Below are 24,594 nucleotides of genomic sequence, written 5' to 3' on the forward strand. Positions count from 1 at the left end.
ATGTATCCATTTTGCAGCCACGATACATTTCCCAAAGTCGTTGTCACCGGGACGCAAGCAACGCTTCTGAGCTGCAAAGGCGGCTTGTTCCATAATCCCGCGGGTTGCAGGAATCACGTTGTTGCTTTGCTTGTGTTGGTAGGCCTGGATATTCTCCTCCTGCCACGGGCTTCGTGGGCGGGAGGAGGGAAGCCTTTGAAGTCGGGAGCACAGCGGGAGGAAGAAAACACGACCACTGAAGGGATCCGCGGCCTGCGGGGGAAAGGCGTTCCAGGCGTCACGTGACGCTGAGCCCAGAGGCTGGGGGCGGGCGAGCCGGGCCATTATTAACGACCCTTCCCCGCCATCCTGCATTCTGCTGCCGTTGGGCGCCTTTCTGCTGCGCACTCTTTGCTGCTGCCAGTGTCCGCCTGCCCGTGCGCTGACCAACGGACGCAGGGCGGTCGAGCTGCCTCCTCGTCCCCATGGCGACCGGGAGGCCTTTCCAGCTGGTGGTCTTCGGGGCATCGGGCTTCACTGGCCAGTTCGTGGTCGAGGAAGTCGCGCGGGTGGCAGCCGAGGATGCGCTGCGAGGCTCCGTGCGCTGGGCTGTGGCCGGCAGGAGCAAGGACAAGCTGCAGGCGGTGGTTGACAGGGCGGCCGGCAGGCTGGGTGAGAAGCGACCAGTGGTTGGGAGGGAAAGCGTGCGACCGGCGTGCTCTGTCCGCTACCGCGTTGCTCTTCACCCTTTCCCCACAGCTTCCCAGAAGGAGTCGGAAGGGAAGCTGTAAAGCCAAAGGCCCAAATTCTAATTGGTTTTCCTTCACAAGGAGGGATGTGGAGGGAGACCGCGTAGTGATTGGTGGGGGGTGGGGAGGCATCGTTAAGCTTAATGCTGCAGCCTGCCCGCTCTGAACATCTACCTGCTGTTCCTACTTAAATGTGAATCGGATTAAAGTCTCCTCGTGTATATTTTATGTACACTTAAAAATACGTTTAAAAACAATCCAAATGTGCTGTGTTGCTGGAAAGTTTTTTAACTCGCATAGTTTTGCTTCTTAATCGCTTTGATGGTTTTGCTAATGTATTTCAGTTGAAACTTGCAGGATTTCTTTGCTTTACAGCCCCAGGCTTTCTAATTTACGACTTGAAACAGTTGTCTTCATGAAAAAAGTATATAATGTTGGTGCTATTACTGTGTATTGTAAAAATAGAATAAAAATTTAATCACAAATTACTTTAATTGCTCTCCAGAACCAGATCTGTAGCTTATTTAAACCTAAGGCTCAGATAGAATGACTGGGATAACAACTGTATAGTTGTCTTGTTGTATTGAATAGTTCCTAACATATTTCCCACAATTTCTGGAGAGCTTTTCTAGTGATACCTTGTGATAAGAGGCACCATCTTCCCACATGCCCTGCGGTTTTTGTTGAAAAAGCATCTTGGGAGGAATATGGTAATGTCTACTTTCTGTATAAGAACAATTTTTAAAAGCCCCTAAATTTAGTTTTGCAGCTACTTGTTAAAAGAATTGTGTTTTCTTCCCTTAACCTACTAGATAATAATTGAATATGGCAATAACTGAATATGGATGATTAAGAAAAAGGAAGGAGTAGATTGGACAGTAATGATTATATAGTGTCCAGCATACCTTGTAACATTTTTCTTTCCAATTTCAGGGAAGGCTGAGCTGAAGTCAGAGGTTGATATCATCCTATGTGATGTCAGTGATCCAACATCTCTTGCTAATATGGCTAAACAAGCAACTGTTGTTCTGAACTGCGTAGGCCCAGTAAGCGTCTTGGTCTTTTTAAGGGAGTAAACCAAATGTTCCTATGCTGCACCTTGCAAATGAAGTTCATTGTATTTTGGAAGATCATAATTTTAAAAAAGAAATTTTTCTATTAAACTGAACAGTTTCCTATGTGAAGATATCTGAAATAGAAAATCCTTCTGCATAATACTATAAAGTTAAGACAAATTTTAAATAATTATGGGAATCACTTGGTGAACGAGAAGGGAAATGTACTTTAAGAATACAATTTTGGCACTTTTTTGGCACTTTTTGAAGTAGCTGTACCTACTACCCTTGTTGGTTATACTTAATTGATACAGAAGCACCAAAAGGAGCTTCCTTTCCAGAAAATATCAGGCTGCTGAAGTGCTGCATTGGACAGATCTGTGTATAGACATGACTGGAGGCAATTTGACAGCTCCACTAACACAGACTTGCAAGCTTGAAAATTACCAACTACAATTTAGAATTCCTATGAGGCCTTTTTAAGCTGCAGTAAAGTAATGATAGCAGTGGAACCAGTTACTTTCCATTTCTCTCCTAATTTACTGTACCATGAACATCTGGCAAGAATGGCCAAAACTGTTTTTTCATTAGCTTATTTTTCTTTTGTTCTTTCTGATTATATGTACAGTTATGAAATGTAAATGGCTGTAAATATTGTTAATAAGCAATAATTTATGGTGTTCTGTCTGCTTAAAAGATGAGTGTCTGTAGTTTAAGTATACTGGGATTGTAGGCAGGGAGGGAAGACAGGATGGGCATGTTTATTTCACGCATGTTTATTTCAAGTTCATTCTGCCCTCATTAATTCTAGTGTAAAGTTCAGTAACTGAAACCTGCATGTTAGCTAGATGCATAAAACAGTGTGTAACTAATATGAAAAATAGCTGTGCATTTTTGAAAAGGTTTCTTTGGAGTTCTTCATGAAATCAAGTTAGCTTCTAACATCTTATATTCTAATAGTCAAGTGTGGCTTAAATTCCACCCCCACCCCCCGATTGAGGAATGCTGTCCGTGCCTGCATACACAATACACTTTTGTTCATTCATGCCTGGCTAGTGGCTAGAGGAGGGTAGAGGAGCAGCAGCAATGCAGGCATGAACCATGAGGGTGGTGGAGGCAGGTGAATGGGAGAGGAACTGCACCCACAGTTAGCTGTGGAGGCAGCAATGATACAGGTGGATGAGCGAGGGAGCATGTACCTGCTGCTGAAGCAATGATGCTCCTCTCCTGTGTCCTGCCTGCTAAGGCAGCAACACTGAGAGCGGGCAGTGGAGGGTGCATGGGAGTCCTTACTGGCCACCCTGGTGCCAAGACAGCAACTCTGAAGGCAGTTGTGGGAGGGGGCACAGGAGTCTTTTTTTTTTATAAATTTTTTTTATTGGATTAGAAGTCAATATTATGCTCATTACAGTCAATTTCCTTTGTATATTCCAATTCTAACCCCCTCCCTTCCCCCCCCCTTTTGTTGACTTCCAACAGTTTTCCAACCCCTTATCCATTTTTCCCCTACTCATTTCAAACTTATTCTATTAAACATATACTTTCACTATCTTCTAAGCTTATTTATTATAACACAGTGTTATCTCTATTCCCTTTCCCACTTAGCTTATCCACTAAATATTACATTCCTGGCATATATTCTTTAATAATAATAATCTTTTATCTAATTTTTGTACTCTGTACTCTATCTTACACATTCTGATCTCATCAATATGGGACAAACAATTTGTCTCTCATTCTACATAACTTTAAATACTTCTATAAACATTATATACGTTCAATATAAGTCAATCAATTTAACTTATACTCTATATGTTATTCTTTACTTCCTTCTACATATCTTATATTCTTATATTCATTCTATTTTAATTATATAGTTTCTCCATTATACAGTTATCTGCCAGAAATAAAATTAGTTAGTTTCTATCCTTATAATTCTTGTAATAACACCTCTAATACTTAATACTATATATAATAGTCAAATAAAATAGTTGCTTAGAATTTCTCCTTTAACTTTCCTCCCCCCGGTAAAATCACTTCCCTCTTCTTTTATTGTGTTTCAGTAATTTTCAAACTGCCACAGTTCTCCTCCCACCTCCCATTTTTTCACCAAATATTGTTTCAGCTTCTCCCAATCCATGTTAAACTGTCCTGGATCAAGGTCTCTCAATTTCCTTGTCATTTTGTCCATTTCCGCCATGTACAGCAATTTATAAATCCAGTCCTCGATAGTTGGCACTTCTTGTACTTTCCACTTTTGCGCATACAAAAGTCTAGCTGCTGCTGTCATGTAAAATAACAATGTCCTGTATTGTGCTGGAATATCCTCCATTCCCAAGTTCAGTAGCAGGAGTTCTGGGTTCTTAGTAACTTGAAATTGTAAAATCTCACTTATGACTCTTATTATTTCCCCCCAGTACTGCCTAGCTACCTCACAAGTCCGCCACATGTGATACAGAGATCCTTCATGCTTTTTACATTTCCAGCATTTATTAGACGTATTCAAATTCCCTAGCGCAATTTTCTTTGGTGTCAGATACCAACGATAAATCATTTTGTAGACGTTCTCTTTAATGTTAGTGCATGTCGTGATCTTCAACGTATTTTTCCACAAGTATTCCCACGCTTCCATTGTTATTTCTTAATTAAAGTTTATAGCCCACTTCACCATTTGCACTTTAACTATCTCATCTTCTGTGTACCATTTTAACAACACTTTATAAGTCTTAGAGATTTCCTTTTTGTCCTCTTGTAGGATTACCTCCTCTAATTCCGAATTCTCCATTTTTACCCCTCCCTTCGCACAGTCCGAATTATAAAGATCTCTAATCTGTCTATATTGAAACCAATCGTAACTTGGAGACAACTCGTCTTGCGTCTTTATTCTTAGTTTAGAAAATTCTATTCGTGTTATCTCCTTGTACGTTAAACACTGTTGTTCATTATCGACAGTTCTCGGATCTATTACTTCATAGGGAACCACCCATGAGGGAATTTCTTCCTGCAGGTAATCTCTGTACTTCTTCCAAATTGTGAAGAGGCTTCTCCGAATATAATGGTATAAAAACATAGAATCTGCTTTTAGATGGTTGTTGGGGGTTTTCCGGGCTGTATTGCCGTGGTCTTGGCATTGTAGTTCCTGACGTTTCGCCAGCAGCTGTGGCTGGCATCTTCAGAGGTGTAGCACCAAAAGACAGAGATCTCTCAGTGTCACTGAGAGATCTCAGTGGTGACACTGAGAGATCTCTGTCTTTTGGTGCTACACCTCTGAAGATGCCAGCCACAGTTGCTGGCGAAACGTCAGGAACTACAATGCCAAGACCACGGCAATACAGCCCGGAAAACCCCCAACAACCATCGTTCTCCGGCCGTGAAAGCCTTCGACAATAAATCTGCTTTTACTTTGTCATACCACAGATATGCATGCCATCCAAATATTTTTTTATATCCTTCTAAGGCTAGTAATTTGCGATTTTTCAGCGTCATCCAGTCTTTCAACCACACCAAACAGATTGCATCGTAGTAAAGTCTTAGATTGGGCAGTTGCATTCCACCTCTCTCTTTTACGTCCTGTAATACTTTCATTTTCACTCGAGGCTTCTTGCCTGCCCAAACAAAGTCTGATATTTTCCTCTGCCATTTTTCAAACTGCTTAGAATCCCGAATGATTGGTATTGTTTGTAACAGAAACATCACTCTTGGCAACACATTCATCTTAACTACTGCAATTCTTCCCAACCATGACAAATTCAGTCTGTTCCATTTGATCAAATCTTGCTCTATCTGAGTCCACAATTTCTCATAATTATTCTTGAATAGATCTATATTCTTTGCAGTCAGTTCAATTCCCAGATATTTCACCTTACTTGTTACTTCACAGTGTGTTATTTCCGTTAGTAGCTGTTGTTTTTGTTTAATCATATTTTTACATAATATCTTTGACTTTTTTTTGTTTACATAAAATCCTGCCAAATCTCCAAATTCCTTAATTTTCTCCATTACCTGGGAGGGGGCACAGGAGTCTTTACTGCACCAGGACAACAGTACTGGAGGTTGTGGGGAAGGAGTTTGAACCATGGGAGCAGCTTGGGGAGGGGGGGAGGGATAGTGAAAGTGAGAAGAAAGAATGATGGGGAAAAGTGATAGAAAAGGGGTAGGGAGGAAGAAGGGGAGAAGGAATGAATGTCAGAATGGCTGGGGGGAGAAAGGAAATGTGTGACAGAAGGGGGAGGGGTAAGAGTAACAGAAGGGCTGGGAGAGCGGGGAAGAAGCAAAGGTAGGGGGAATGGGATTCCTTCTCCCTGCTAGTTCTGTCAGGGTCCTCATTTGTTAAACATAATTTTTTTAAAAGTCTTGCTTATAAAATAGGATACATCACTTTCGCTTATTTCATTTTTATGCCTGGGCTTCTGGAATAACTGATAAAAGTGTGATAGATTGCTATGGCGTGGTGGTCTGAGATAGATTGATGCAGTAATTGAAAAGATTGAATTGCTGCGCTTCTGCAATATAAACATTTACCTTGTTATAGATCTAGTAAATCTGTTAACCACATATTGTCTAATACTGAGTATTTGAAGATTAGGAGAGAATTTAGTAGATTAATAAATTAGATAGATCTGTTTAGAAGATTTTGTTCAGCTTAAAAACTTGGCCTCTATTTAATTGGGCAGTCAGGTATTATCTTAAGAATAATTTCTTCCTGTGTAAAAAAAGGAAGGGTGAATTCCTCTTTAGAGGTCCCTGCTATGACAAAATAGTTTTCTTCAAAAAGTTTTGTTTGCATGCAGATTGCATCTATGAATGGCCAAAGAGCAATTGTTCTTTTCCTTTAAAGAATGTGCTGGCAATGAACACAAAATGGTGAAGGAAAACTAGCTAGCCACCTGTAGGCTAACTAGACTACAGAAGAAAATTGCATCTACAGAAGAATCAGTGCAAGAAAGTAATATGCTTATGTCCCTTCAGCTGTCAGGAATCCCTGAGAACGACAGTGGATGGACCCCCTGGAACTTCAGTACAGACGGAAACTGAAGAACAGGTGGTGGAGTAGGGCCAGTTCCAGAGGATGCATCCATTGCCGCTTTCCAGGTGTTCCCAACAGCTAAAGAGATGTAAACATATTATTTTCTGCATTGATTCTTCCATAGATGCATTTTTCTTCTATAGACTATTTAATATCTGATGTCCTTCACCATTTGTGTGTTCATTCACTCTGTATCCCTTAGAGGAAAAGAATCATTGCCCCTTGGCAATACAGTTTACTGTACTAGAACACACACAGTCAGTCAATCAGCAAAGATGCTTTACTTGAGTGATGGCCTTATTCAAATAAATTAGATAGTTTGTACCATTTTATTATGTTTTGCGTATTGTTAGATTTTCCAAATAAATAATCAGTCTTATTTTGTCCTATAGTACAGGTTTTTTGGAGTACCTGTAGTAAAAGCTTGTATTGAGAATGGTGCCAGCTGCATTGACATTAGTGGAGAACCTCAGGTATGTGGTGCTTTGGGGAAAACAAGATATTAAGTCACTGGAATCTTGTTCCTAGATATTCTTACTTCTGCATCTGACTATATATATAATTTTATTGCATCCCGGTATAAGTATCCTGGAATGCTGGGAACCTGGAACAGTACATTTCCTAGCATCCATGGACTCTGATACATATTTTTGTAAGCATCATATGGTGCGTCTGGAAAGATCTGATTTAGTGCCTTGCTGTTACTCTTCTTGGTAAGTTTGGGGAAAGTGGTATGTAGTGGGTATGGTGAAGCCTGAAGTAATGATATAATCCAGGGCTAGGGGTCCAGTCCAGAGTTCAATTTATTTTGGCAGACATCTGGTTTTGATTAGATGCAGGGAAATCTGCTTATCACTAGTGTAAAAACCGTACTGTAAACACATACTGTATGTTTATTAAAAGGATTTTAGAGTCAGATGGGGCAGTGGTAGAGGTAGCAGTGGCGACATGGGTTGTTTTTTCATGTGAAAGAGAGGGGTTGATAAATCACATGCAAATATGTAAATTTGTGTTAGACTTTGTTGAATATAGCAGCATGTAAGCACTTAATTACTGAACATTTTGGTCCTGCAATATAGAACAAATTTCTGAAACTTTGCAAAGTGGAATGTCAGTAAACATGATACAAGTAACACAGATTTGAGAGTTAGGTTTACAATTATTGTCTAAGTTTGAGGAAACAGATAAAGTACTGTCTTTTTTCATAGAATATCATTGCATTTCTTTTTTAGTTTCTGGAAGGAATATACCTGAATTATAATGACAGAGCTGCAGAAAAAGGGGTATATATTATTGGAAGCTGTGGCTTTGGCTCTATTCCAGCAGATATGGGAGTATTATACACCAGAAACAATTTGAAAGGTGACTCATACTTAATAACTGGTATAGAAAGAGTAACAGTTTTATGACGGTTTTGAGGTTTTACATTTTTGAGCAGGAAGATTCATAGTGTGCTTGTGTACTTGCCAAAAAGCCTCTTCTGTGTTTATGTCCCACTTTTCAACCAGATAGGCTTTCTAAAGCAGTTTACAGTTAAAGTCATTGTGCTTTTAAAATTAAAGCCTATCTTTGAGATTCACAGTTCCCTTTTTTTTTTTACAAAATGAAAGAAGCTTTGTTAAATAGTGCAGCATCTGCTGGGGCCTGGCAGAACACTGAAAATTTGGCACTGTTAGTTGGTAGAGATGATGCTGGGGAGCATCAACCCCACCTTGCTGTTGCCAGAGGCTTGCAGTATCTGGATTCCAAGGCGTTCCTGCCAGATACAGCCTCCTTCCTGGAAGTGCTTCTCAACGAAAATGCAGCACTGATTATCTTCTTCAGGAAAGCCCCGTTAGTTAGTAAGATCTGATGGAACAGATAATGCTATATAGAAACACAGAAACATAGAGCTGTAAAGGCGTGGAGGTCATCTAGTCCAACCCTCTGTACAGTGCAGGAAATTCAGACCTACCTCCCCATTCCTCAGCGACCCTTGCTCTATCCCCAGAGGAAAGCAGAAAACCTCCAGGATCTCTGGCCAGTCTGGCCTGGAGGAAAATTACTTCCTGACCCCAAAATGACAATCAGTATTACCCTGGGTATATAAAAATGGGTCACCAGAGCTTAGCACTGGCTAATCCCTCCGTGCCCTCCCTCTCTGAATCTGCGTACATTCATATTGAGTCATAGAATCATCATTGCTGTCACGTGGCCATCTAGCTTCTTAAATACCTTCAAGAAAGGAGAACCCCTCTCCCACAGAAGCCTGTTCCACGGAGGAACCACTCCATCAGGAGCATCTTCCTAATGTTTAGCCCCAAACTCTTTTGCTTTAATTTTAACCGGTTATTTTTGGTGTGACCCTCTGGTGCCCCAGAAATACACTCTGCTCCATTCCCAAAGTGACAGCCCTTCAGATACTTGAAGAATTGCCGCATCTCCAGGCTAAACATAGCCAGTTCTTTCAACCTTTCTTCATAGAACTTGGTCTCCAGATCCCTCACCATCTTTGTTGCTCTCCTTTGGACATGTTCTAGTTTGTCAACATCCTTCTTAAACTGTGGTGCCCAAAACTGAACTTGCTACTTCAAGTGAGATCTTACCAGAGCAGAGTAAAACAATACCACCACTTTGCGTGATCTGGACAATATGCTTCTGTTGATGCAGCCTAAAATTGCATTTCTTTTTTTAGTTACTACTAGGGGTGTGCGATTCAGGTTTCCCGCTTCGGAATTTCCTAAGTAAGCCCTGGGAAGTACCCAGTTCTGTGCCACTTGCAAGCGAGCGACATGGAAGCAGGCGCTTTAAACTGGCTTCAGCTGGCAAGCAGGGCAGCCTCCCTGCCTGCCAACTGAAGCAAGCCCTGGGAAGTGCCCGGTTCCGTGCTGCTTGCAAGAGAGCAACACGGAAGCGGGTGCTTTAAACTGGCTTCAACTGGCAAGCAGGAGAGCTTTGGAAAGCTTTGATTCGGTATTTCCAAATAGAGCCCCCCATGCTGGGCCTGATTCAGAAAACCCGAATCTTTTAAAACATTTAAATATTTTAAAATATTTAAAGACAAATTTTCCCCCATCTTATAATTATGATTTGGATTTTTCCTACCTAAATGCAGAACTTTACATTTATCTCTGTTGAAATTCATTTTGTTAGTTTTAGCCCAGTTTTCCAGCCTGTCAAGATCATCTTGTATCTTGATTCTGTCGTCGACTGTATTTGCTACCCCTCCAAATTTAGTATCATCTGCAAATGGAGTGAGCATTTCCTCTATTCCTTCACCAAATTGTTTATAAAGATGTTGAACAACACAGGGTCCAAGACAGATCTCTGAGGCACTCCACTTGTCACTCTTCTCCAAGAGGATAAGAAACCATTTACAAGTACTCTTTGGGTGCGGTCTGTCAGTCAGTTAAAAATCCATCTGCCAATAGTGGAATCCAAACCACATTTTACCAACTTGTAAACAAGAATATCCTGTGGAACCTTGTGAAAAGCCTTACTAAAACCAAGATAAACTCTGTCCACTGCATTCCCCTGATCCAACAAATTAGTAATTCATTCAAAAAAAGGAGATAAGGTTAGTCTGACATACCTTGTTCTTAAGAAACCTGTGCTGGCTCCTATAATCACAGCTGTCTGTGATATATTCTGGTGATACTCTGTGTGGGAATGAAAGAAAGGGGATAAATTTGGAAGATTTCCAGATACAAAAGTTTTTACTCCCCCATGCTGTTCCTGGGCATCCCCTGTTTCCCAAGAACAACATTTTGGGAGACGTTTGGGGTACATTGCAAGGGGGGAGGTGAGCAGGTGGAAATTTCCAGTGGATCCAACTCAAGAATTGTGGCAAGTGGAAAATCTAGGAGGATCCTTCAGTTGAAGGTTGGTGGGTTTAGCTAAGTACTTAATAGCAACAGTTTATTCAGTATGACAGTTAAGTGCAGGATCACCAATGGTACATTATGTGAATTCATCCAATTATGCTTGTAATTTTAATGTATATTATTTTATGGTGTCAGTATATTTCATTGCCATACTATCAGTTGCTTTAATTATCTTGCTATAACTACAATTTGGTACTTCACTATGATCATACATTCAGTCTTTTTCTTAAAGGTACCTTAACTGCAGTTGAAAGTTTCCTGAACGTAAAATCTGGCCCTGAGGTTGGTTAACCATTCTCTGTCTGTCTCTCTATGCCTCGTACTGCTTCATAACTCACTGGTATCAATAGATGTTGATTTTAACTTATGCTACAGTGTGGCACAGGGTACGGTATCAAAAGCCATCTTCAAATCCATGAAGGCAGCAGCAAGGAAGTGGTTAAGTAGTTTGACTGCCAATCAGCGCTCTACTGGTTCAAATCCCACTACCACCATGAGCTCAGTAGGTGGCCTTGAGTAAGCCACTCCTCTCAGCCCCAGCTCCCCAGCTGTATTGTGGGGATAATAATAACACTAACTTGTTCACCACGCTGGATGAGGCACTAATCTGTTTAGAAGAGCAGTATCTAAGCGCAGTTGTTGTTTGTTGATTAAAAACTGCAATGTCAAAAGATGATCTCCTGTACCAGCCCCTTGCCTAAAACTGGGCTGTTCCCTCCCCAGGGTTTTATTAGTTTCCAACCAGTCCACAGATTGATAGTAAAGAAACAAAGCAGAGCTTCCCGACCACTGATAGAAGGCTAAGCAGTATAATGATAGGATGTCTTTAAACAAATGGAATGATGATAGGATGTCTTTAAACAAATGGAATGATTCCTGTCACATCTGGGTGAAAACATTTGCCAATATATCCTTCCACCAAGAGAATACTGGCTTTAAAAGGTTCAGGGTCAGATCTGCTCCAGGAGCCTTCTCATTCTTAATATGAGAAATAAAAAAAACTAATTTTGGATAGTCAAAACGGGGGACCACTCGATTAGTTCAGTAAGTTTGGTGTAGTGGTTAAGAGCGCGGGACTGTAATCTGGAGAGCCGGGTTTGATTCCCCACTCCTCCACTTGAAGCCAGCTGGGTGACCTTGGGCTAGTCACGGTTCTCTGGAGCTCTCTCAGCCCCACCCACCTCACAGGGTGATTGTTGTGGGGATAATAATAACATACTTTGTAAACCGCTCTGAGCGGGCATTAAGTTGTCCTGAAGGCGGTATATAAATCAAATGTTGTTATTATAAATTCCAATTACTCTGATCATTGTAGATACTGAAAGACCTCGCAAAAATATTAACAAAATGTTCCTCCCAGGTTTGTGAAGGAATATGGAATAAAAACAGATTCCTAGGATGTAAAACACAGCTAACCAATTTTCAGAATTCATGCAGATTTCTATAATTTCTAGCTGCTCTGACTAGATTTTGCCAATTATTTAAGGCTGACTTGTTTAGTCCTGCGTATAGCTTGTCTATATGCCCTTTTCCAGAAAAGCAAAGTTTGTAAGGTAGTTGAAGAGCTAGTACGTCTATATTCCATAAGTCCCTCATAGCAGACATTTTTAGACACTTCCACCAGGTTAAAGCAGCAATTTATTTTTGTGAATTTCAAGGCCGTATCTCAGTAAATCAGTTTAGAATAAGCATGCAGCAAGTGCGAATAAATTTGATCTAACTTGTAACAGTTGTCTTGCACACAAAATCCTAAAGTGATGTATCTCTTAAGGGTATTACATTTATCTGAGAACATCAGAGTTCTACACAAAGTGTAGTTTTCAGATCTCTATTTTACTGGTCCCAATTTGTTATGATCTTGACAAACAGGCATCAAATGACAATTTTGGATATAGAGATTGTTAGGCGAACTTCTTAATAGAAGTAAGTCTATATAATCACTGGCAATAGCCTTCCCCACTTCAAGGTAGTTTACCAAATCCATCAAATCAGCAGAAACAAGAAAATCTATAACACTAGCCTCCAAATTATTCAAACAAGTGAACTCCCCGTAATATACTCTCTCCTTAAGGCCATTTAAAATAATCAGTTTTCTACTATCTACAAATATGGCTATTATCTTACCAGATAGGTTGATCTTATTATCCTTATATTATTTATAGCATCTTGTTTCCTTCATTGATATTCCCAGAGATACAGAATGGAAGACTTCTAGGTCAGTGCCAGTGCATGCATTAAAATCACCAGCAAAAATAAAAGATGCCCTGGGATGTCTACAAGTCAGACAGCGTACATAGTTGTCAAACTGATCCCAAAGAGTGAGAGTGGACTTTTTGACTCACTATGGGGGAAAGTAAACATTTATTAAGAAGCCTAAACATTTATTAAGGAGCCTATTTCAACAAGGACTGTGTTTGCCAAAGGGGGAAAATTAGGAAGTGGAGTGCTTTTAAAGTGTGATGATAATGATCAAACTAAGGAGACCCCCCTTCCCTTGCCACCATACTGAATAGCATCCATTGAATAAGCCTGAAATCCAGATAACAAAATTCTGTTCAGGCCTAAGGCTCCTGCGAAAACACATTGTTTCCTAAGCTTGTATTAGGCATCTGTCAGATACACAAATTAAAATAATTACACATTGAGAAGGCAGTGAAAATATTTTAACTAATACTTAGTTATTATGTTGCTGGTGGCAGCCTGCAAAACTGTCAGGGACAGCAGAATAACATTCCTGCCCATTTGTTCCTGCATAACTCTTTCAGTACCAGAGTCATGTAACATCAGTTTGTGATAATCCAACCTGCACATTAAGGGTTGGGGAATACCAAAGAGGTGGCTTGCTGCTAATATTGGAGAACAGCTACCCGACCTTTGTTACATCTATATACCAATTTGGAAAGATAAATGAATGGACCAAGGACAATATTTGTAGTACAGTAGAAAGACAAACAAATGCAACATTGAAGGAAAAATCTCTCTAATCTACCAAAAACAGGGATTTGCTCAGGAATATTCTTGATGTGGAGTGATTACTTAACACAAGTGGTGACAGATAGCTCTATGCACTTATCTTCATTCTATAACCTGCAGCAAATGATTACTTCTGTTAGAGGAAACACCATGAAGGTGTGGAAGAGATGAAAGCATACTGCCTTCAGCAGCAATCTAGTTTAATGTCTGGATCAGTGTTTGAGTTGTGGTAGATAATGTTTTCATTGCTGTAGCTATTGCTGTTTGTATGCTGAAATGATTAAAAGTTTAATTTAGTAGTGCTACATGCGTGACATTTTAACAGGGTCCTTGTCTTCATGATGGAACCTGGAAGTCAGCTGTTTATGGACTTGCAGATCAAGACAATCTGAAGAAAATTAGAAGGCAAATAGGACACAAATCCCTTCCAGTCATTGGAGCCAAATTGAAGAGAAGGTATAAGAAATTTGTTTGAATTATTGCATTTACTTTTTAATATTTACATAACTCATAATGTGTTTCCAGTCGGAATTGCAGGGTAAAGGAACTTGTAGCTGCCTTAAATGTATAATAAAATGAGCTGATTTTCCAAAGTTTTTCCTAAAAGGAAAATAGAGCAGGAATTAATTTCTTTATAAAGATGCTTGTATTTGAAAAGACAATACATAACTAGTGTCTTGGCTCAAAGTCTTCGCTGAACTTTGTTTTTAATTGTTTTTGCTTTTGTTGGCAGAGGTGCAGTGTTTTACAGTAATGAACTCTCTCAGTATTCCATTCCATTCATGGGGTCAGATGCCTCTGTTGTAAAAAGAACTCAGCGTTATTTGCACACACATTCCCAGGAGACTCCTGTAAGTTTACTTAAGCATTCATAAGATTAGTTTTTGTACTGTTCACAACAAAATAGTATCTTATATGCAGTATGTATCAGGGTTTTCCAGTATTATACCACATTTATGAAGGTCTGGAAGTTTTCATTTTTTTTTTTATAGAATGTTATGCCCACTGTACCACTTGAGTGGAAATGTGCTCACATAACTTTTTAAAATGACAAAGTACCAGTGAGCAGCAAGCAGCAATGTCTGTCTTATTCCTGCTGCATGCGGCAGTGCCCTGGTATTTCTTTTGCACTCTCTCTCCCCCTTTTAAAAAGCTAATCATTTCTTTGCAAGCTGAGCCTTCACAGCAGGACAGCTCCTGTCAGTTTTTTTTTTAAAGCAGCAATTGTCTTAGCAGTTGGATCTATTAGCAGTACTGATGCTGGATCTCTGCTATTGCAAGTATTGCACTAAATGGTATAGCTTACTTCCACATCCAGAACTGCTCTTACAGTGTTTATAATGAAAGGTGGTAGTCATATAGTGTTGGGCTCTGATATATACAGTCCTCATTTGTAGTTAGGCAGGGCTCAGTTCTCAATGAATTATTGTTGAGATTTGTATTACAGAATAATACCCATATGCAGTCTTGGATACAATTAACTATGCCATTTTTCTCCTCCACTTAGGTGCAGTACGCTGCCTACGCAACTGTGGGAGGCATTGGATCTGTCATTAAATTGATGTTTGCTGGACTTCTATTTTTAATTCTTGTTAAGTTCAACTTTGGAAGAAAGCTTCTGATAAAAGTAGGTTTTATAATAATAATAACATTCGATTTATATACCGCCCTTCAGGACAACTTAATGCCCACTCAGAGCGGTTTACAAAGTGTTATTATTACCCCACAACAATCACCCTGTGAGGTGGGTGGGGCTAAGAGAGCTCAAGAGAACTGTGACTCGCCCAAGGTCACCCAGCTGGCTTTGTGGAGGAGTGGGGAATCAAACCCGGCTCTCCAGATTAGAGTCCCGTGCTCTTAACCACTACACCAAACTGGCTTATTTTAAATACACTGAAGTTTGATATTCTTATCTACGTTCCTGAAACTTACTGTGGATCTTCTTATTTCAGTATCCTGAGTTTTTCTCTGGTGGACATTTTACAAAGGAAGGGCCAACAGAAAAACAGGTAATAGTACTTTCATTTATTGTTGATAATGTTTTTTCATGTGATGGGTTTCTGTAAAGTAATAATTAAACAATGGTTAGTTCTCTCCCACTCCCCTTAAAAATGCAAATATTGCAGAGTGCTGGAGATGTGGCTGCATACCTGTTTTTGTTTTGTTTTTTAAATACATGACGAGAAAGTATCTATTTGTTATTGATTTCTTGGTAGAAGTTTATATCAAGATAAGTTTAGTGCTGGAAACAGAACTGAGGGATTTCAGATATGAAAGAATAGTTAAGATATATCCCAATTCTGTGGATTTTCAAATTCAGCCTTCAAGAGATGGTTCCTACAGGCCTGCCTCATGGCCAAGCAACTGATCTATAGTTCTCAAAATGCAAATATCCCACTCAGCCCACACATCTGGATTTAATTACTCTGTTTGTCTACAAATTAGTCTATTATTCCATTTATGGTGATCGCTTAGAAAGATATCTGAACAGCCTGCATGGAGACATTTACATTTGTAAAAGTTTGTTTTTGTACTTTGATGATTTGGTGAATCCCTGCCATCAGATGTCAAAAATAAAGTTTTATAATGGTTGAAACTGTTGAGAAAGGACAGCCCCCCCAGACATTTTATCCGCTCAGAACTGCCTTGTAATGAGCAAGAACAACAACAACAACTCCTATGAAAATGGCAAGCATCATACATACAGGTTTTTTTAATATTTATTTATACAGCCTAGTATTGGTGTGGAAAGGAGAATGCGTGAGGAATGTAGGGGAGAGAGTTTCAGGTTGAATGGTCTGACTGAAATGGATGGTGTCCTCGGGTTGTGAAAGCTACCACATGCAACTCAGACCCTTGAAATTTTTTCACATAGGAGTCATTTTTCATCCCTTTCAGTCTCAAAGTGAAATGATAACCTACAACCAGTGATTCTTTCACTTCAGAAACAGACATATGAATTGCATTGTAATTCAATGATCTAAGAAATAATACGATCCTAATGTAAATGGTATTATTCCCAATGTCTAATACAATTTATTTCATGTGTTTAATATTGTAGATGGAAGGGTCATCTTTTGAAATGACCTTCTTTGGACAGGGATACAGTGTAGGACAAGATCCACAACAGGGCAAACCAAATGCAAAAATCTGCACCCAAGTGAAAGGACCAGGTAGAGTATAACCACATTGTAGCATGCTTAATTATATGAAACAGTGTACCTGATTTCAGTAGGTTTAGACTGGTGTAACTCTGCTTAGGATTGCACTGTTAATGTAGTAATAGATCAAGAGTATAGTAATCTGTATAAAGAGTCAGTGCATTAGATATTAAGGTGTGGAAAGGGGCACTGGTGTACAGTAGTGGTTAAGTAATTGAGCTGCAATATAGCACTTCACTGGTTCTAATCACACTACTGTCATGACCTCACCAGGTGGCATTGGGTAAGCCGTTGTTCTCAGCTCCAGGCCCCCAGTCGTACTGTGAAGATAATGCTGACTTTTTCACCACTCTAGGTGGGCACTGGAAGAGTGGTATATAAATGAACTATTATATAATTTTTGCTTACATATAAGATGTATATTGATCAGTACATTCCGTCACACACAAGTATGGCATTTTGCTGGGGTATTTCCATGGCGGAACGTCAAATTTAATTAAAGTGAGCCTCATTTGCTATAAATAATTCCAGGGTTGTTTTTTTTTACTAACATTTCTAATTATAAAAAAAATACTGCCAAATGGTTTAAAGTGTTTGGCTTCTTGCTTCTGGGGTTATGAATGAGCTGTGGATTTGTACATTTTGTCCTCCCCTCTCATGTTATTTTTTTTCTCTGTATACCGTATTCAGTGCCAACCATAGTTTTTCAGATGGATGAAGTGGCCATAGTTTCTCAGATGGATGTGGTTTGCATTAAACATGAAAATAAGAGGATTGAGCATGTTGGTTTATCATAGAATTGGAAGGGGCCCTACAGACTATCTAGTGCAACCCCCTGCCCATTGCAGGAACAGCCTAAAGCATCCTTGACAAGTATTTGTCCAGCTGCTCCTTGAAGACTGCCAATGACAGGGAACGCACCACATCCCTAGGCAACCAATCTCACTTAACTTTATGGTGGGTGTTGAATAGAGATGGTCACGAACTGGGAAAATGGCGGTTCCTGCTGGTTTGTGGTTCATCGCAGTTCAGGAACCATGAACTTTCACAAACTTGCCCTAGTTTGCAGTTTGTCACTTTTGGAGGCCCAAAAATGGCCCCCTTCACAGTCAGAGATGCCAAACTCACACGGAGTCTTGAGCAGGCTCTCTTCCAGCCACCCTCCAAGTTTGGTGAAGAGTGCATTTCAGATGTCCAAGTTATAGACCCTCAAAGCGGGTGCCCCCAGGAAAGTTCCAAGGAAATGCCAATTGGCTTGCATTGGCTCTATTGGAACACATTACAGGCAACACCAAAAAGTTACAGGATGGAGTCAGAGAATCTTCCTCTGAGAATGGAATAACAACCCCCAGGTGTGGGTTCTTCTGACAGTGGCCACCTCTTCCTCGCAGGCCTCCTTCCTTCAGAGACCACGGGCTCCTGAGGTGGAGGTGGCCAACTGGTGATGTGGGTTCCTCTGACAGTGGGTGCCCCCTTGTCATGTGCCCAGGAGGCGGTTACACACATCCCTTCCTCCCCCCCGGGGGTGATGGGCTCCTGGGGATGGAGGGGGACACCTGGATGAGATGGGTTTTGTCACTGGCTGCCCCCTCCTTATGGGCCCGGGAGGCGGTCAACGGACTGCCTCCCTTCCTTCCCCTGGAACCCACTTCACTGACAAGTCGGCTGCCAGGGAGGCTTTCCCCACGCCTGGAGAAAGAGACTCCAATCCCCGTTGCAGGGTGTGCGTTCGCACCATGCAAGGAAGCCAGCAATGGCCACCATCAGAGGAACCCACCTCACCGATGGGATGGCCGCCAGCCAGGGAGGCCTACTTCACCCCTGGGGAAGGAGACTCCAACCCCCCTTGCGGGGAGTGTGTTTGCACAGTGCAAGGAAGCCAGCAATGGCCACCACCAGAGGAACCCACCTCACCGATGGGATGGCCGCCAGCAAGGGAGGCCTTCCTCATCCCTGGGGAAGGAAACTCCAATCCCCCTTGCGGGGAGGGGTGCATGTGCACCATGCAAGGAAGCCAGAAAGGCAGTTCCAGTTTCTTTTGTGGGGGACCACCTCCCCCGAGGAACATGATGGAGACAAAAAGACGTCCAGTGGCAAAACCCACCTCATCGATAGCATGCCCTCAATGGAACAAAACAAATGCCTTCCCCACCATCGGTGAAGGCGATTCAAGGTCGCCTTCCAGGGAAGCCGCTTCCTCCCTGGGAATGTGATGGAGACAAAAGGCCGTCCCACCTACAGAGGAGTTGTGGACACTGGCATGATCAACCTTACCAATGGGGTGCCTGCAACGGGACTGAATGGATGCCTTCCCCACTGTCGGGGAAGATGATTTGAATTCCTCCTCCGAGGTGGGCTGCCTCCCCCCCCTCCAGGGAACTTAATGGTCCCTGAGGCTGGCAGCGGCCCAGAGAATGGGGTGGGATCAGAGCCTTAACCCATCACCTAGGTTAGGGCTCTGAACAGGTGCTCTTAACAAGAATGATACTGTAAATAAATGACAGTATTCTGTGAGACCTCAGGTGAGGAACCCACAATGCTTGACCTCAGAGTCTGGCAGTGGCACCGAGACTGGGGAGGGGTCATACCCTGGTGGTCTACAAGGAATTTTGGGTGGCCCAGGACCTGACGGTAGGCGACTGAGTCTAGCAGTGGCACAGAGACGGGGTGGTTCAGAGCCCTGATATCTCCCCAAGGTCCAGGGAGGGGTAGACCAGCAGAGGGAGGTTGACCTTTATGAAGGCCAATTGATCCACCAGGGTTGTTTCTAGGCATCAGCGGCAGGGACAGAGGATGTGTCCCAGGTGGGAGAATACCCGCTTGCTCTGGACACTGGGTGGGGGGGGCAGGAGTGGATGTTCACAGTAGCAAACGACAGGTCCAGCCAGATGATAGCTTTGCATGTCCAATACTCCAGGGAATTGGAGTCGGGGGGCTTGGCAAGGTACTCTCACATCATCACGCCTGCCAAGTCCTCCACAGAGGCATGGCTGGCCTCCCTGATGCCACCAACCTCCCAGCTCACCACCGAGGACCAGTAGGGGGGGATCCCTGTTGTGTGGGCTCTCTTGATCTGGGGCGTTAGGCTGCAGATCGTTGAGAGCCTCCTCCACCTCTTCCATGCCCTCTTTCCTCCAGCCACATGCAACCTGCACACCCCTCTGTGGAGGTCCTTCTTCCATTGCTGGAGCTCAGCGTTACCCATGGTGATGCTACCCTTTATATGGGGGTCGCAGATGCAGGCCAGTCTGTACACCCCCCTTGGCAGAGAGGATGCAAGCAGGTGGCCACGTCTGCCTGCAACCTTCGCATCAAGTCCCTGACCCAGGGGAGAAGAGCTTCCCCCTGCTCCAGTTCTTTGGCCACTGCCTGGTCCAGCCCGTGGATCAGGGGAATGATCCACACAGGTTGGTGGTGTCCTGAAACAGCTTCAGGACACAAACCATTTGGGAGAGGGCTAGCCAGTTTGTGGAGCTGATGCTGAGCTCCTATCCCCCCCTGCAGAATGGGCACCAAGGACATGATATCCTGCACTACAATTTTTTGCACTAGCAGACGAGCTATCATCAGGTAGGTGGAGTGCCAACAGGTGGCCATGTCCTGGAAGAGCTAGTGCTCAGGATCTCCCCCTCCCCCTGCCTCTCATGCAGCTGGCAGGAAGACTTAATGCTGCAGGAAAAGTGGGCAGCCAGATGCCAGCAGCTGTCCAACAAGGTGTGCCATGTCCAACGTTCCCTGGTCCCAGGTGAGCTTGATGGTGCTACCCAGCCCAAGAGCATTCCTCATGGTCAGGTGCAGCTTATGCACCAGGCAGACAATGCTCTCAAGGGACGCCTCATTCAGGGCTGGCACCATGTTTCTACCTTCATCCGTGACCATGTAGCCATGGACGACAACACCCGCAAGCACCCACTCCCTCAGTCTAGCCTTGATCATGGTGGCAAATGTTCTTCCCCATGTGATCTGCATCCATTCCCTCATGCCTGGAGCCAGGGTAGATAAAAATTAATGGTTTTTTTTAAACAAATCAAAAAAATTGGATTTTTTTTATTTAAATCGGATTTTTTTTATTTAAATCGGATTTTTTAAAATAAAATGCTTTTTGAGGAAAATATATTACCATCCAAAGGTTATTCCATCATGAAATAAAGATTAGTTTTTAATTATGTAGAATAAGGCTGTATATGTTTAATTTTTTTGGTAAATAAATTCCATTAATCCATTCACAATGTCATGCTCTTCCAGAGGTTTTTGTAAGATTATTGAGCAGTTTCTCTGCCTACAAGATATTATCACAGATGCTTGGTTTTGCAGTTCTCAAAACTGAATTTGTGTCAGCTCAGCAGAGATCACATGCCTCTTCTTCACAGCAAAAATGTTATAACATGAACAGAGTTGAGAAAAAGATCTTAATCCTGTTGTTCTACAAACCTATGAAGACAGAATCAACAGTTTCAAGAAGTTCAATGAATAGAAACAATATTTTTCTGATTGTTTGGAGTGGAATAGATCTGCACAAGAAGAAACTAAGTGTGAGGAGGGAGGGGCAAGCAGTACAAAATGAAAGTGAAACTTTTTGAGCACAATCCTGCACAAGTCTTTGGATCTTTTGTGTGTATGACCTGAGGTTTATCACATTCTTTCCTTGGAGGAAAAAACCTATAATGGCAGCAGGCCGTAAAAGAGACCCAGTTTGGGAATACTTTAATGAAGTTCCTTTACCTATCGGTAAGGCAGGCATCTACTTGCATATTAAAGTTATACCAGCAAGAATTAGTCTTTATGTAGAAAACTATAATTTAAATCAAGCCTTAATGACTAGTGATTTAAATCGTGATTTAAATCAGTTTGATTTAAATCAAATCCACCCTGCCTGGAGCAGAACCGCTCTGTAGCCTGACGCGAGGGCTGTCCCCTCCTCCCGGGGCCCTGATTTGCGCCTGGTACTCCAGAGGTCCTCTGGTTGCCACCAGTGGGCAGTGAGGGCAAGGTAGCCATGCTGATGGCTGCTCCAGAGATCTGCTGTGAAATGCATAGTCTGCCCTTTTGCATACGACAGCTGTTTCCTGACCAGCTCTGCCACACAGTGGTAGATGGCGGGCAAGAATCGTTGTCCAACAGTCCGCCGCAAGGGCATATTAAACCAGGGGGTGAAATGATGCAGTAGCCGCCGAAAGCTCACATCCTCCACCACGGACAAAGGTAGTCCATCCAGGGCAATCATCTCAGCCACCACGCAAATGCCTGCTTCCTGAGCCCTCCCTCTGTTTCTTTTGCTTGGCACAGCCAACCCCAAGGGAACAACCTCCTGAAGGGTAGCCTGCCTGGAAATTCTTCTTCCACCCACAGCACTCTCAGTGCAAGACTTCCTCAGGGTGGACTCCTGTTCCCCTTCTCTCTACTCAGAAGCCCTCTTCGTCCCCCCACTGGATGGTTCTAGTTGCTCTAGAGCCCTCAGCCAAGGAACCCACTAGGCTTGGCCCCAGAGCCTGGCATCTGGCGTTCATTGGTGTTCCCAGGGTGGTAGAAGGTCTGTAGATGCCCATCCCCTCCGTTGGCTAGGGAATAGATAGATTGGTGCCATGCTGTCTGGATTCATGAACTGAATACGACCTGAACAAACCACCCTAAATGTCATCGCGGTTCGTCAAAAACACACTCCCATGAACCGCTGGTTCACAATCCAAGAGACAGCTCAGTTCGTGCTGAACTTTGGTTCGTATTTCAGTTCGTGTCCATCTCTAGTCTTCACCAGCTATGGCTTTAAAGGATCATTTGAATTATCTGTATTCAAATTTGCTCGTGTGTATCTGCTAATATTTGGTATCATCTGTACTTCCTTTTAAGTATATTAAAGTATTATAGAAATATGCCCCTTCATGAGCAACTGAAACCTATTATCAGATAAAGACATAATAGAAAACATGACATTTTATTATTCTGCTCCTCTTTTCCAAGAGAATATTACTGTGAAACAGAAACTTGCTGGTTATAGTGAAGAAATGTTTATGGCAGTCACAGTATCGTTACATATTTGTAAGGATGTGTGCTCCTATGGCAGGCTTATTATTCTTAAGTCCTAACTATAGTGTATGGCCTCAAACAACTCTTGGAAAAAAGAGTTGGAGAGTGGTATGACGTTGGTAAGAGACAGGTATGAAATTAAAAGGAGACAGAATTCTGATGGTAACTGCACAGAGTGGCTAAAACAGCTTGGGTGGCAGACTTTATATAAATGAAAAGGACATTTACATAAAGTTCAGAATTGAGGTGTTGTTGGGAGATGCTTTATGTAATACTTTTACCCTAGTCTTGAATGCAAAATAAAAATAATGATCATATAATTAAGGGGGATGCTTTGTTTTGTTATCTTGTAGAGGCTGGTTATGTTGCTACACCTGTAGCCATGGTTCAGGCAGCTGTGGTACTTCTAAAGGAGAAGAGTTCTCTTCCTAAAGAGTGAGTCTTAATGTCCTTAGTGTGAAATATCTCTAGTTTTTATCTAGACTGTTTGAGCTACAGATTAAGGCCAGACTTAACATTAATGACAAATGTATGGCTGTTTTTACAGAGGTGGTGTCTATACTCCTGGAGCCGCATTCAGCAAAACAAAGCTTATTGACAGACTTAACAAGCATGGAATTGAATTCTCTGTTATTAGCAAGCCTGAAGTGTGAAATAAGATAAACATTCCAAAGAGACTGCATAACTACCCAGCCTCCATATGGTACTTGTATGCCAAAAAAAGTTTAGTTAAGAATGCTAAATTTAATAAAATATTTACAAAGTAATTGTATGTCAATGTGAGAATCTGTTTTATACTGTTGCTTGCAATCGGTGTAAGATTATTACTATTAGAAATGTGTATGGGGGAAATTGCATTGCATTACTGCTTAATTACTGCTGATAGTGATATTTTAATTAGATTGGCATTGCTTGAATTGGAAAGAATGGATGAATAGGTTTACTTCAAATCTATAAATTTTCAGTGGGAATCAAGCTAACCGCAATAATCATAGGTTAGTTTTTTAAAAAAATTGCTAGAATGGTCACTATGAAAGTAGTATATATACATACATAAACATTTAACTGTAAGTGAATTAATTGTGCCTTAGCTAAAGAAAAGAAACCAAGCTGTTTGTTGCTTTCCATGGGAATTAGTCACAAGTTACTAACTGGAATGAGGTCTCAGGTTTTTCTCTGCATGCCATTGTTCTTAGTGTTGGAGAAAGCAATATCATAATACTCTATGATTTTAATACTACCTTCTATAACGTAAATATTTTTAGCAAAATAAACATACATGATCAGTTGAACTATGTCATTTATTTCTTAAATTTGGTAAGCTCAGGACAGGGAAAATATGGCACTAATATGCAACTTGAAAAGTTGCATCATCATCGTATGCAGCATCTCTCTTGACCTTCATTGTCATTTGTAGTTTAATAAAATATGGCATTAGATCTGCTTTCTTTCTGAGTAACTTGTGTAGCTTACTTGATTACCGCCCTCATACATAGCATGTTCAAAAGACATTGTTCCTTAGTGTTAATATATAGAGGGAAGATGGAATGTAGTAATTGAAAAGAGCAAGAGTCCAGTAGCACCTATAAGATTTACAAAATTTGTGGTAGGGTGTGAGCTTTCATGAGCCGCAGCTCACTTCTTCAGATACAGCTAGAATGCAAGTCCCTAAAAAACTTTATTTAAAAGATTTGTTAATAACTGGAGTTCAAAACTTTGTAAAATAAAAAGAATAGTAAAGATTGGTGAACGAACAGTTATGGG

At 41.6% G+C, this 24,594-nt stretch overlaps 1 protein-coding gene across 1 annotated transcript; it reads left to right on the top strand.

Annotated features, from left to right (window-relative positions):
- The first annotated feature begins 210 nt into the window (after positions 1 to 210).
- LOC129327220 (saccharopine dehydrogenase-like oxidoreductase) lies at positions 211 to 24,122 on the top strand. Its single transcript, XM_054975709.1, has 12 exons — positions 211 to 651; positions 1,662 to 1,774; positions 7,202 to 7,282; positions 8,042 to 8,171; positions 10,905 to 10,954; positions 13,971 to 14,101; positions 14,379 to 14,496; positions 15,153 to 15,272; positions 15,598 to 15,654; positions 16,707 to 16,818; positions 23,184 to 23,265; positions 23,378 to 24,122. Exons 1-12 carry the CDS (start codon positions 465 to 467, stop codon positions 23,481 to 23,483), a joined length of 1,287 nt encoding a protein of 428 aa, XP_054831684.1. The 5' UTR covers positions 211 to 464; the 3' UTR covers positions 23,484 to 24,122.
- The last annotated feature ends 472 nt before the right edge of the window (positions 24,123 to 24,594 follow it).

This window comes from Eublepharis macularius, chromosome 1, assembly GCF_028583425.1.
Source record: "Eublepharis macularius isolate TG4126 chromosome 1, MPM_Emac_v1.0, whole genome shotgun sequence".
NCBI classification, from domain to species: Eukaryota; Metazoa; Chordata; class Lepidosauria; order Squamata; family Eublepharidae; genus Eublepharis; species Eublepharis macularius.